The sequence below is a fragment of the Elgaria multicarinata genome, chromosome 10, assembly GCF_023053635.1.
Source record: "Elgaria multicarinata webbii isolate HBS135686 ecotype San Diego chromosome 10, rElgMul1.1.pri, whole genome shotgun sequence".
Lineage (NCBI taxonomy): Eukaryota > Metazoa > Chordata > Lepidosauria > Squamata > Anguidae > Elgaria > Elgaria multicarinata.
Window position 1 is genome coordinate 72,833,684 of NC_086180.1, and position 14,744 is coordinate 72,848,427.

Consider the following 14,744-nt stretch of genomic DNA (forward strand, 5'->3'; position numbering starts at 1 on the left):
ATGTAGTAGTTGTTTGATGTTGTTTTTTATTATTGTAATGTTGTATGTATAATTAATGTAGAAAAATAAAACATATTTAAAAAAATGAATTCAGGGAAGTCTTTTATGGGGAGTGTGGTGATTGGGGATTGTTATCAGGTGCATGGGCCTTCAGCTAGCTTCTGCCTGTTCCTGTGAAGGGCCCCGCCCCAAACACTCCCAAGCTCAGCTGCTCCTCCTTTCCATTTAATCCCTCAAACTGAAGCACCACATGCCCTTTAGCTGAGAGGATATCCTTCTAGTAGGATTTTTTTTTAATAGGACACTTCTCCAGCTGAGCTACCATGGCTGGTCAGCTGCCCATTATCAACTTTAGTGATAAATCACAATGATCCATTTCAGACATAATGTGAAACTATGAATTGGCATTATATGCACAATCCTCAGGCTTCGGTATTCCTTGCTCCTCTCTCTTCCTCCAGGCAGGTTGGAGGAAATTAACTTCTGTTTGCAATTAACCACGGTACACTGTTACACTCAAATGCAGAACTGTGGTTAATCTAGGGTGACCATATGAAAAGGAGGACAGGGCTCCTATATCTTCAACAGTTGTGTAAAAAAGGGAATTTCAGCAGGTGTCATTTGTATGCATGCAGCATCTGGTGAAATTCCTTGTTCATCACAACAATTAAAGCTGCAGAAGCCCTGCCCTCTTTTGTACCTGGTCACTCAACTATAGCTCCTGCAGCTTTAACTGTTGTGATGGAGGGAATTTCACCAGGTGCTGTATGCATACAAATGACACCTGCTGAAATTCCCTTTTCTATACAACTGTTTAAGATACAGGAGCCCTGTCCTCCTTTCCATATGGTCACCATCTTAGCTATGGTTTAGGGGAAACCAACCATGGCTTGAATTTGGTTTCTTTCTCTATGGTTATAGCCACAGTTTGTCCAGGTTTGGATATAATGTGTAATTGCAGTTAGATATATGATCTACTTGAGCAGTGAATTTGTTCCTGGCCCCAAACAACATATGAAGGTCCTAGTGGGAGACAGCTTAGAGGGCTATAGAAGCAAAACAGAATCTCTGGGCAATTGATAATGCTAAGCTGTGGTTTACTATTATCTGAATGAGCCTTGACCTTGTGGGCTACCCTGTCCTCTCTCCTCTGACATGATCTGAAGGGGATGGGAAGCTTTTGGTACTTGTTTCAACTAACTGCAATTACACATTGGCCTGGTTCAGACAACATGCTAAACCATGCTGCTTAACCACAAAATGGTTAATGCAATGCATTAAGGTCAATGCATTCCGTTAACCATTTTGTGGTTAAGCAGCATGGTTTAGTGTGTTGTCTGAACCAGGCCATTATATCCAAACCTGGACAAACTATGGTTTGAAGTTGTGTTGTTGAGCTTCCCATGATATATGACAAGACTTTTGGAAGGTTGTAAAAGCTGCTCTAGATAGCATTAGGTGGATGTGTGCATATACTGTACTTCCGTTCAAAGGGGGAAAAGAAGAGAAGGATAAGAATAAGGCTGTCCACGGTCGATGAAGCTACCACTGGTTAGCTACTAGTCTTGATGGGTATATCCTTTATATAGCCTCCAGTATCAGAAGCAGTGTGCCTCTGAATAATAGTTGCTGGGGAACATGAGCAAAAGGGTGTTATTATGCTCATGTCTTGCTTGTGGGCTTCAAAAAGAAAAGGGAGTCGCCCTCATGTAGAGAAGGTAAGAAAGAGGACCTAAGAAATATGGTTCAATTTCCTATATTGACATTAACAAGGAGTACCCAAAAATTGTTGTTCAATATTGTGTATTTAACAATTGGGCTTCACAGGCAACTGGTTAGCCACTGGGAACAGAATGCTGGACTAGATAGGCCTTTGGTATGATTCATCAGCAGGGCTTTAGGCTCTGAGGAGCAATCCCACTCAGTCAGTGCAAGACCTTTGGATCACCTAAAGTAGGTTTTTAGTCCTGTTGCCATGACTCACGCAAATAAGTCTTGTACTAGATTTAAAGTAAAGAAAGATCAAAGTAACCGGTATATGGGCAGAGGCCTTATAAACTCACAGACTTAAATAATCTTAAAGCATTTAGAAATGTAATGGTTTATTTATTTATTTATTTTATTACATTTCTATACTGCCCAATAGCCGGAGCTCTCTGGGCGGTTCATGGTTATGAAACAAGCCATTGTATGTCCATGTGTAGCCAGTCAAATGGTAATGCTGGGTATACTCTAGGAAATAATATGTAAAATCTGTAACAGTGATAGGAACATGAGACAGAAAAGGACAGACAAGGACAAAATTATAATAACTTACCCTGCCATACATGTTCCTGTAGGCCTCAGCAATCATGAGTCTCTGTGCATTGCAGCGCTGTGTTAGAATATCAATCAGCATATCTTTATCGCAATCTTCAAGGGAAAGAACAAATAATTATTAGATTAGAGAGCACTAATTTGTTTATCATACAGTCTCATTGACGCTGGTCAGCTGATTGCTGTATTTTTATTCTATTGCATTAGTTGCATTTTCTGTAGGAAAAGCTATTAGCAGATGAATATCCCACTGGCATTTACAAACACTGGAGATATTAAGAGAATACTTATACGTCTTTCACTTACGGGTGTACCACTGACAAATAGTTAGCATTGTCAGATGTATTGCCATATCTCTCAAGGGCAATAGACACAAAGACATCAGGAGAAGGGATAATGGCTTTCACTGAACAAGAACTAGTCACTGTGTAAAGATTTATATCTGACCCTGGTTTGTTGTGTTTACATCCTTCAGCTAAGGATTAAATCTTTATCTTAGTGACACTGATCTCCATTACTGATTGAAATTGCATATGTATGTGTGTGAAGGGATTGTGTAATAAATACAGGAGGCTTTATATTTGATGTTTTCTTCACACTAGCTTCTGAATAATGCTCCATGCTTTGGCAGCCTATTTTTAAAAGAAGGCATATGAACGGGGGATTAGAGCTAATTCCTACAATAACTATTTTAAAACAGTGGTTTTCAAATGGTGTTTGGGGAATCCTGTGTGTGTATGTGTGTCTTCAGATCCTTCCTGGGCTTCTCAAAAGCTCCTTGAGAAGAAGATAGTTAACGGATGACACAATTTCCTGGAGGGAAGTTTGCCTATCACTACTTTTCTATCTTCCACTTCCGAGGGCACAGCCTGCAGTGAAGTTGTGTGTGTGCATTCTAGAGCACACTTCATTTGCACAGAGCTAGGGTGATGCCCAACCGTCTGAGAAAGCCCTCACATTATGGGGTACTCTGCAACACAACGAGATGTTATGGTTGATGCAGAGGGGTTCTTTAACTAACATGTTAACGTAGAAAGGGGTCCCTTAAGGTTGGGTACATGAAACTAAGACCTGTGATACATATATTTAGGGAAGAAGCCACAAATCTACAGCTGGGCTATGGATGACTTTTCTAACATTTATAACTGAATCACCTTAGAATGAATATTTGTCCTTTGCGGGGGGGGGGGGGAATGGGAGTCATCCTACATTTTTTGCAAACTGCTAGAAATAAAATTTCTAAAGATGACCTTGTATTGAGCAAGAGGTATTCTTGATGGATGTTCAAGATACTTTCAGTGATAATCGTGTATGGAATGTGGCATATTATTTATCAGACGTTGTTATAAGCACTTGATCAACCTACATGATCTATTCAAATGCACAAAAAGATGTCTTGGTGAGTTAATGAGAACAAATAGAGGAAAGAGGTGGCATTGGAAAATGTGTCTATCAATGTATTTCAACATTTGGGGGAAATTCTTCATCCTCACACTTGCTGCCAGAGTGAGCTGTTCCCCTCTCGCAACATTTGTACCTATGAGTGCAAATGAATTAATGTACCATCACAATCTAAGATAGGTTGTGGGCTTCTGAATAAGTCAGAATTGTTTCCATACTGTAACATGGATTTACCAGACTCTGGAGGTTCAGGCTCTATTCTGGAGGCTTGTAAACTGCACTCTGTCTTTCTTGGACATGCACAGGAAGCCTTCTCTGCTGATACAGTGAAATGGTCTCATCCATCCCTTTCCATATGGGAGGTCCAGAGTAGCCTGGGATGTTTCTAGGTCATAATAGGTTTCCTGGGGGATGTGACAAAGTCTCCCAAACGGATCTGGGTGACATTAATGATATTTGGGGGGAATTTGAAGATGGAATTAATTCAATCATCCTCCAGATGGCTGTGAGCAGGCCTGTTGAGATCACCTTGAAAAAATTCTCACACCAAATCTCCAAACTGCTTTTCGAGTTGGAGGGAGTTAGAAAAAAATCAGTTTGGGGAGAATTATGGGGTAGCTTCCCTTGAGATAGAAGCTCAGAAAAAAATAATGGTGCACCATTTTGATTGCTACCTTAGTTTGGTTTATTCTGGTAATTGAATAATATTCTAAGGAAAACATTAGTTTTCTTAAAATGCATCAACTTCTAGAGCATATAATTAAGTCTCTTTATTTTCTTTGAAAAAAGAGTTGTTGAAGAAAAGATGTCTTTTATTTTCTAGAAAAGCTGTCACAGGATTTTCTATCTACTCTATACACTATAATTCCTCCAAATGATAATGCTGGATTTCTTTTGATTAAAAATAATTATTGGTATTGTATTTATTTATTCTTTTAATGACATCAGCAAGAGAAAATATCTGTCTTTTTTTGGCTAGACATTTGTAGCTAGGTGCTTGACATCAATTGGATTTACAGAAATGCCAGAATAAAGGACAGCTTCTGAATTTCAGTTAGTATATATACCCATTCCTTGTAGAGCTCCCCCTAACATCTGGGCATCCATTACAGGGTTAAAATTTGGAGCTGGGAAGATTGTCCCCTGAATCTGTTGGGAGAAAAAGAACATTGTTAGGCTTTTTATAACCTGGGTGAATAAAAGAAAATGCCCCAAAGTAGTACATAATCACTGCCCTGAAAACAAGTGCAGCAATGTAAAACCATCCAAGCAACCAAACAAACACTTCCCACCTGTCTACAAATTCAATTTCCTGGTTTTGATATCAGAAAAAAGAAATTAACAAAGCTCTGAAACTGACAAAATTCTGTTCCTTTGGGGCCATATGAAAGGCACTTGCCTGAGTACTGCACAAAACAAAACAAAAAATTCAACTTTGATGGGTGTTACAGTCCAGCACATCTGGAGGGCAGCAGATTGGGGAAAGTATAGGTGTTTCCATTACTTGCATTTCTGCCATAATCTTGAACACATTCTCAGACCTACTGGATTTCTTATGCATGACACGACAGTCCACTGTGGTTTAATTTACCCATGGGGGCTGTTGTATTTTGCCAGGCACCCACGGCTGCCAATTTTGCATGGCATCCATAGGCACTCAGCTTGCCTTGTCATGCAAATCCAGGTGGCAGAGATTGTTTGAGGCAGCCCTCAAATAACCCTGAAACAAGCTATGGCTTATTTGATGGTTGTCAGCCCTAGCTGCATGGGTTCACACAACATGACAAGCCACGGCAAGTTGGGCATCCACAGGTGCCATGCAAAAATGGTGCCCATGGGCACCCGGCTTGATGCAACAGTGTAAATACTTTCAAGAACTTTGAGAATGCAACACACCATAGAAGAGTTTCAAGATCTTTGAGTGTTCAACACACCATAAATTTTGATGCATCAAATTTCCTTCTTCTTACCTGCGTATAATCCATCTTCTATGAAACTAAGATCCCAAGTTCAAGAGTAGTCAATATATGTAGAGATTTGGAAGAGTGGGTTAAATGCAGATGTTGTTATCAATCACTATATAGCTGAAATGTAAGATTTGCAAGATAGCCAATGGAATGATGATTTATATCTGATTTAGCACCTTTGCAGTTGCACCAAGGGCCTCTTTGGACAGTTATTTAATTACACTGCACAGTTCTTACTGAATTGCTCTGTGGCATTCAAATGTCTTCCCGTACCTCAGAAGGATTCCTTATGCTGGTGGTGGATAGGATGACCATATGAAAAGGAGGACAGGGCTCCTGTATCTTTAACAGTTGTATAGAAAAGGAAATTTCAGCAGGTGTCATTTTTATGCATGCAGCACCTGGTGAAATTCCCTCTTTATCACAACAGTTAAAGCTACAGGAGCCCTGCCCTCTTTTGTATCTGGTCAAGAGGGCAGGGCTCCTGCAGCTTTTACTGTTGTGATGAAGAGGGAATTTCACCAGGTGCTGCATGCATAAAAATGACCTGCAGAAATTCCTTTTTCTATACAACTGTTAAAGATACAGAAGCCTGTCATCCTTTTCAAATGGGAACCCTAGGGGCAGGCAGCTGGGGGAGGGATTATAGCTCAATGGTATAATATATGCTTTTTATTGGAAGATCCCTGGTTCAATTCCCAGTGTCTCCAATTAAACTGAAGGAGAGACCTCTGCTTGAGACTTTTGAAAGACACTGTTTGGCAGAGTTGACAATACCAGGCTAGATGGCCCGACTCAGTAAAAAAAGAAAAAAAAAGCCCTATATGTTTTATTAAGACATTAGGGGTTTTCTACAAGAGGTATTTATTGTGTGCTTATCATTCCCTACTTACAGTGGTTTATATGTTCTTTAGTCGACAACGTGGCCTTCCAGTTTCACTTCTGGGTCTAACTAGCACTTCTGGGGAGGTTTTTTTTAGAGCAGGGGAAATGTGCCATTTAATTGTGAAAGCAAAACAAACCACTTTTTGCAGTGTATGTGCACTATTCCACTACACCACAGTGCCATCTAAAGGTTATGTAGCGGAAAAGCAGGATAGGAAATGCTCATCATGTAGTACTTGGATCTCAATTCTGCGAAAAAACTGAAAGTAGATACAGTGGATAGCTTGAAAAGTCATGGGCAGTTAATAGAGTTTTAACCCATGTAAACACTATGGCTTGGATCCAAACTGAGAACAGAAGGAAGTGCATGCCATGTGACTGTCTAGGACTCTCCCTTCTCCAGCTGCCTGCACACCCCAAGAACCTTCTTTGGAGGGCCAGGGGAACATCCTGAACAGCATGGGATGGGATGTGGGTGGGGTGTGTGCTGGGGGAGGGGGTGGTGCTGGGGGAGGAAGAATTACTCAGATTGGGCCTAGCCACCTTGCTTCAGTTGAAAAGATTTTGGTGGTCATGTTCTTTTTCATATAGACCCCTTTATATAGGTATTGGCAGATGTGGGAGCGGCCCTATCCTATCTAGTTTTGCTGTAAGATACCACCTGGAAAATAATGTTTATAATGCAATTAATCATGGATTCTAGATGGTTTGAAAACGTGGAGTTTAGGGTCATTTAGCTTTTCTGTGTACACAGAAACAGATGCCTGTGCATCTGTTTGAAAGGAAGGAAACTGAAAACACAACCGTCACATTCTGTTTGTATTTCAGCTTCACACTTAGGAAAGAGTCAACCTAAGAATGTATATTGTTTCCCCTTTCGACATTTTCCTAATTCATGATCTATTTTAAATGGAACTCATTATTCCAAAGCACTACGTTGACAATCTTGATTGTATAAGTGCAAATCCTTAGCAAAAGAAAAAGGAAAGAAAAACCTCTCCCAAAGTTGAAGAGAAATAAATTCTTAAATATGCTCTGGGGAATAAAATACCTTGCCAGACTTAGAAATATTCAAGTAACATCTCTCCATCTATCAGAGAGGGAAACATCAGGAAGGGCTTTATACTGGTACCATCATTGGATTCCAGCAGCTTTGACACCTTGATCACATCATAATAACTCCTTCTGCAGATTAGTCTAAAATATTTTTCAGGATGGGAGAGCACATCATAAATCAAAGTGAATAAGAACCTGCAGAGTCACTAGAGTTTCTCCTCAAAATAGAAAGTATATGCTTGCAACTGCTGTGACACAGATCACAAAATACTGTGGATAATTGGCTACAAAGCTCCCCTAAATACAATCTATGAAAGGGGAAGGAAAAGAAAAATTACCAGTAATGTATCCTGCACACAAAAATACTGAACTCAAAGAGGGTTACTATAGAGTCTAACATAAATCAATATAGCACAAATCAGCTATTTTCACTTTGCCAAAGGGTTTCTTCCTAAAAGAAATATAAAAACATTTTGGGAACAAACAGAGCTGTTAATTTCAGAACTGAAAAGTAGAATAGAGCTGGGCCAGTTCCATACTAGCCCTCATTTCTAGGATAAAAATTAAGGTTGTCCCATACAGTGCTCTATGGCAGATAAAACACAAATGATCTGTGATCCATTGTTAAGAAATCAGGTGGGGATGTACATACTTCCTCCCCGTCCCTTCTTTTTGTTTCTGTGCAAATTTCCCCTAATCAAAGATGGGAACATAGTGGAGTGTGAAAAATGCTCCATTCTTCCAACCGTGGTTCGGAGATGGCTAGTGTTACATCTAAATCCAGTTGATAAAAGTGTATGGAAAAGCTGTAGACTTTATGAAATGCATGACATCTCAAGTAATATTAATCACCTAATCATCATAGCCATTGGGATTAGGACAGAAGGGGCTTCCTTTTTGTTTGCTTGGTTTCCACAGACATCTCTTAAACTGCTGTAGTTCGTGACCTTAGTTCTATGAAACAATAGCCCCCATCTTCATTTAAAATGGTGGCTCTCGTTGAGGATGGGTGGCTGTCGGACGCATCAGGTAAGTCCTGCAGGTGGGCAGGAGCAGTGGCTTGCCATCGCCCTGAGTTGGGCCAAGGCTGCTCGAGGCCTTGACCTGATCCAGTCCCAATCTGGATTTGGACTGAAGTGATGCACAACCTTAGAATTTATCTAATTAGCCCAATAAAGTCAACAAGAGTCAACAATTTAAAAGTCACTGATTTAAAAGTCACCAATTTAGTTTTTCTTCAAGTTGGTTTAGGAAGTAAAATTACCAGTCATTTGTCCTGACCAGAAATCTTGCAGTTCACATTTTCTTCAGAGTATTCCAGGGAACCGTTGTGGGACTTTCTATGATGAATGGTTTGTAGCCCAGAGTAGACATATGTTGTTTACTTTAGATTTACTTCAGACTCTAACATTTAGAGTTCGTTAAAAGTCCCCCTCTTTCACCCAGAGAGCAAAATTCAATTTTGGAGGAGCTCTTAGAGGCCACGTTCCAGTTTAAGGGCCTAAACTTACTGGTTAGTTCTTTTCCCTTCTAATAATTCTATGGTGCATAAATTTCAGATTAAGTCTTGTGACTGCAAAAGCAATCTGAAGTGTGAACTGCCTTGTAATAATATTTGTTTAGTAAGACATTCTTCTGATAACAAACAATGGAAATTTAATTTTCTTAGACTGAATGTGTTTCAGCTGGGAATCGGCGCTTAAAAACAAGCTACGTTCAATTCTTATGAATTGAATCTACTTTAAAAAGAGGTCCTTTGTGATGCAGCCTTAATGCTAACTAACTAATTAACTAACAACAACAGAAGAGTTGTTGATATATGTATTTCTCTAATATGCATAGCATGCAATACTAAGAGTGCCTAGGGTGGCCAGCTGCCCTACTTCAACAGAAATCAGTCCTCTATTTGAAGAGCTGCCAGAGAACAAAGTTCTGTTTGAAGGTGTCTTCTGCTTAAAGGGCTGTCCAGTCCAAGTCCAGTTTAAAGTCAAAGAGAGACAGCAGCATGGGCCTTGAAGTTGCCTTGCTATCACCTGAATGGCAGACTGTACATTTGAACAGGTCATTCAGCTAGCCTTCCCGACTAAGGTGAGATGTATTGTCTATCTATATAAATTATAGTAATTATTTCTAAATTTGCATATAATATTGGAATATTAAGAGGACACTAATTTGCACAACATTTGTAAATTCTAATATTATGCAAGTTGTGTCTTTTTTGTTTTGTTTTTAGGTCCTGCATAATTGGCCACCTTAAGAGTACCTGCTTCTTAAAACATGTATGGTTTTATCCAATGCTGCATGGGCAGAAGTCTACTTGTCCTCTTGTCTCTCGTTCCTCCGCAGCTTCCTGTATCGCCACCAAACATCTCTCCTGATTGGTTAATTTCCATATGAAATTATCAGATTGCTTAATGATCCTAGAGCAATGTTGCCTTTCCATGAAACCTGTGGCCTGGTTAATCTGTGTGAGTCATCTTATACTAACAATGAATCTATTCGCTGAGTGTGGATTTTACTCACGCAGGAACCTTGGTGTATTTGTTCATACCAGTGCCCTATTGTGAATTATTTGTCCTCTGTATCATGGCAGTTTGACTTGGAGAGGGATAGTGCGTGGCTGGTTGTGCATTCCAATAGTGGGACTAGACTTGATCATATTTATCTACTTTCCAGCCCTGGTATTTTGTGCATACAAAATACCAGGGCTGTACAAAAGGCTAGCTAAGCAATTGGTATTGTGCACTAGTGTGAAATGAGATATTTCTAAGACTAGATTGAGATCCGGTTCACTTGTTAGAACACACAGCCCCGACAAACAGTACCTGGGTCTGGAGGCTCTGGTTTCTTCCATTGGCCAGAGAACCAAGGACCACTGGAATTCTACACCCCCCCTCCTAGGCAGGGGTGGCACTAGAGGGGGCAGGGGGCAAGCACCTCCCTAAACAAGGAGACACCCCCCCACACACATTGCTGGACTCATGTCATTATTTGAAGGGAAAGCATTTTTACATATACTTTTCACATATACACTTTTCACACCAGTCAGTGTGGTGTAGTGGCTAAAGTGTTGGACTGGGAATTAGGAGATCTGGGTTATAGTCCCTGCTCAGCCATGGTAGCCACTGGGTGACTTTAGGTCAGTCACAGACCACCTCACAGGGTTGTTGTTGTGAGGATAAAATGGAAAAGAGGATTATGTATGCCGCCTTGGGTTCCTTGCAGGAAAAAAGGTGAGATATAAATGTAATAAATCAATATACAAGTATATTCATTTATAATCATCTCTGTAGCTGTTCCACAGTTCAGATGCAGTTTTTGAGCCAACAAAGACTATTCATTTTGCAGCTACTGACATAATCTTCAAGATGTCAACAGACCAACAAAAATCCACTGAAGGAAAAGGGGAAATTTCTGACATGTAGGAGAGAGAATTAACTTAATTTATTATTTATATACAGGGTGACTTATAGTAATAAATAAATAAATTCTAACCACAAATTAATATTTTTCAAAATTAAAATTAATCTCCCCTTCATTGGTGTAGGCCTAAAGAAACTTCCCCCCCATTTATTTCAGAAATAATATATTAAGAATGGAAGTTTTACAGTATTTCTTCGATTCTAAGACGCCATCGATTCTAAGGCGCACCCCATTTTTAGAGCTGCTTATTTAGGGAAAAAAGTGCATCTTAGAATCGAAGAAATACGGTAATGTGAAATATACCATTTTTTTCTTTCAGAGATCTTAACATGATATGGGAAACATCTTGCCCACCTAGAAATATATTTTGCTGTTCCTGTGCCCCCCTTCCCCAGATTTCCCCCCCTGGTGTTGCTACTGCTCCCAGGAAGATCACAGCAAGGGAGAGACCAAGCTAGCTCCATATAGCTGCAGGGAGCTTGTTTTGACTTTACCCATAAGCAATTTGATATGAAGAAGTAGTGTCTGACTTTTGATTTTTTCCCCTCCTCCCTCCCAATCCCCTTTCCTTTGGTGTCATGTCTTTTAGGTTATAAGCCTGATGACAGGTGCTGCCTTAATATTAACCTTTGTAAGGTGCTCTGGGAGCCTTTTCTGATATCACATGTGAAATTCTGTGAAGTTTCTAGAATAATAATAATAATAATTCTTACCCGCCTCTCCCTCTGGATTGAGGTGGGAACAACATTAAATACAATAATACAATATAAATCAAGCACATAAAACTGATTAAAAAAGCATATAAATCCGATACAATATTCAAATAACAATCATGACATCTTAAAATTCTTAGATTTAAAATTCATCTGGGTAGGCCTGCCTATCACTCCCTGCTGACGGGTTCTGCTGCTCACCTAATTAGATCACATGCGCAAACTGACTCAAGAGGAAATAAGGCACTGATTTAACAAGTGTATCGTTCTGGACACAACAGTGAAATAATTTGCTGCCTTTAAAAAGTAGCAGTAAATCTAGTCAATCCAGGCCCATAAGCAAAACATGAATTATTCAAATATTATTGAACTTGGTTAATCAGAAATTAAAGAAACTGAATATAAATGAAAGTGAATAATACAATGTTAGAACAATAAGTACTTTTCGTTGAGAAAATTGATCACCAGTGCAATTCACCTAATTAGTACAAATATTTTCCTTCAGATATATAGTTAAGAGAGAAATCTGTTTGTGCCATAGAAATTGTTCTATTGATTTTTTCCCCCCAGAACAATTTGTAAGGCATACACTAAAAGCATTTTGAAACGACAAAAATATTACTGGCAATATTAGTAATGAACTCTTTAAGTGGCATCATTGCCCTCACACTCACGTATTAAGCAACGTGGTTGTCAAAGGCAGGACTACTACTTTAAAATGGTTTATAACAGTAGTGACAACTGTTGGGGCCCAGGACGCACTCCATAGACAGTTTTCAAACATTTTAAAGTGTCTTATCCTGCTTATTGTGGATCTTGTCAAACTCAGTTAACTTTATTCACCATGGTACCAGTTTTATAAGTTGAGCACTTTAGCAGTCAGTCCCAAACACCTTATGGTTTTATACACTGTTGTTGTAACTTTCAATTTTTAAGGATGCAGTCCTAAACCCACTTACCTGGGACTAAGCTTCATTGAACTCAATGTGCCTTACCTCTAAGTAAAGGTAAATCTTTGGACAAAGCATGTTTTAATAAGTGACTAAATTATTCTACTAAGAGCATGGAGTTTTGACAAAAAAAATTACTGGGGGAGAACAAATACTAATAGTTTAAAAAATGCAATCCCCCCCACCTCCAAGAATTATTTTCATGATAATAAATTTTATACCTTTTTCAATAAGTTAAAAGTAGCCCTGAAAGGTGTGCATAGTTGGGACTAACTTTCATTTAACTCAGTGGAAGTTAATTCTAAGTAAACCTGTATAGGATCATTTCATATGCACCTGATCTAACTCTATTGCGGTTATAGGTACAGTTCTACCTTTGGACAACACATAGAATTAGTAAAAAAAAATTAAGACCATGTTAATTGCCATTTACCCTATCTCATTTTTCCTTTGTTTATTTAACTCATGTATCCAGAATGTATTTAAGGGGTACACAACCAAACTCAATCATAAATATATTTGCTGTAAAAAAAAGGTATTCCACCAGATGTTTATAATTCAATATTAGCATATTTCCCTAACTAATGTCGCAGCCTGACACTGTGCTCGTAAAGGAATATGGAAAGAGAAGAGGGAACACTCGCCAGATCCCTGTGCCCATACAATCACCATTCATTTTAGTGGGATTTACAGAGGTCCCCTTGGCGTTAATGATAGCTGCCCAAAAGTAATGCTTGGTGGATGGCCCTCACAGCAACTTGCCCTACCAGTCTCAAATGCTGTCTTTGGCCTTAGCTAGACCTAAGGTTTATCCCAGGCAAATGGAGGGGTGGTCCCTGCCTGATCCCGGGATCCCCTGTGTGTCATTTAGATGCACAGGGATGACCCCGGATGATCCCGGAATATAGGCCTGGTCTAGCCATGGCCTCTGTCTCTGTCTCTCTCACACACAAACACACACTGACTTCCATCTCTGAATGTCATAGATGAACAAACCCTTAGCTATTGATAATTGATGGCAGCTGGACTTCAATCTGTATAACCTATTTTCTACCAGTTCACCACTGATTTTTTAAATCATTCTTGCAACAAAGAAGTGAAGAATAATTTGAGAAGTGTGGGGAATTGTACTCACATATTCCCCGCTATACATCTTGGCACAAGTCTTCAAATAAGAATCAAGTCTGAAAGTGAGTTCAGAAGAAAGAATGACGAGGAGAAAAAAGAAAACACCCCAATGCTATTAAGCTATGGAGTTGATATAACCTGGCAGGGCCAGTCCAATCAAACTGATAATTTTGTCCAACCCGCTGTAGGTTCCAAGGTAACTGGGATGGAGGAGAAGTTGATAATGTATGTTCCTTGCTTTTGCAGCTTCACTGTGTGTACTTAGCCATTACTCAGATGTGAATAAACAGAATTATTTCATAAAATAAACAGAGATTTAGCACAATAACCTATTACCTACTGTGTTGAAACAAGAGACCGAATTTAACAAATCACAGAACGAAGTGTTAATCTATAAAAATACCGGTGTTAATGATTTACTTTAACAGGGCCTTGCTCACATTTTCCTGTTACTGACTCAATATACTGATTAGGAGTGTGTGTGTGTGTGTGTGTAGGAGGAGAAATATAGAACATTTAAAGTTGGTGAGGAATAGAGTGGATATTTTTCAGCATCCCAGGGAATTTGCTGCATTTCTAGTGAAGTTTTCATAAGGTATGCAGGGTTACATACTATTAGATCTAGTACAGTCTTTGTCTAATAATTTAAAAGTTCTATTGTGAGTGAATATCACTTTAACCTGGGATTTTTTCCAGGAACTGAAAAATACAGAAGAAGACAACAGAATCACAGTTTTCGGATCACCCAGGTCCCCCTCACCCCTGTCAATTGGCAGTAACAGTCTTTGTTATTGGCGGTATAAAAATATATAAAGATTCATGAAAGTGGTTCCTAGCTGGGAAAGTAAATGTATATTTTGATATGAAACTAGATTGGAAACCATAAGCTATCTCTTTTATGGGTA

General features: G+C 39.2%; 1 protein-coding gene across 1 annotated transcript in view; it reads right to left on the reverse strand.

The window, feature by feature from the left end:
- ANXA10 (annexin A10) overlaps positions 1-13,864 on the reverse strand; it is a 34,757-nt gene extending 20,893 nt beyond the window's left edge. The window contains exons 1-3 of the mRNA XM_063135575.1: positions 13,847-13,864; positions 4,785-4,866; positions 2,318-2,412 (exon numbers count right to left, since the gene is read on the reverse strand). Of these exons, the coding sequence (XP_062991645.1) occupies positions 2,318-2,412; positions 4,785-4,866; positions 13,847-13,864 (195 nt within the window). The remainder of the gene's footprint in view (positions 1-2,317; positions 2,413-4,784; positions 4,867-13,846) is intronic.
- Positions 13,865-14,744: the final 880 nt, after the last annotated feature.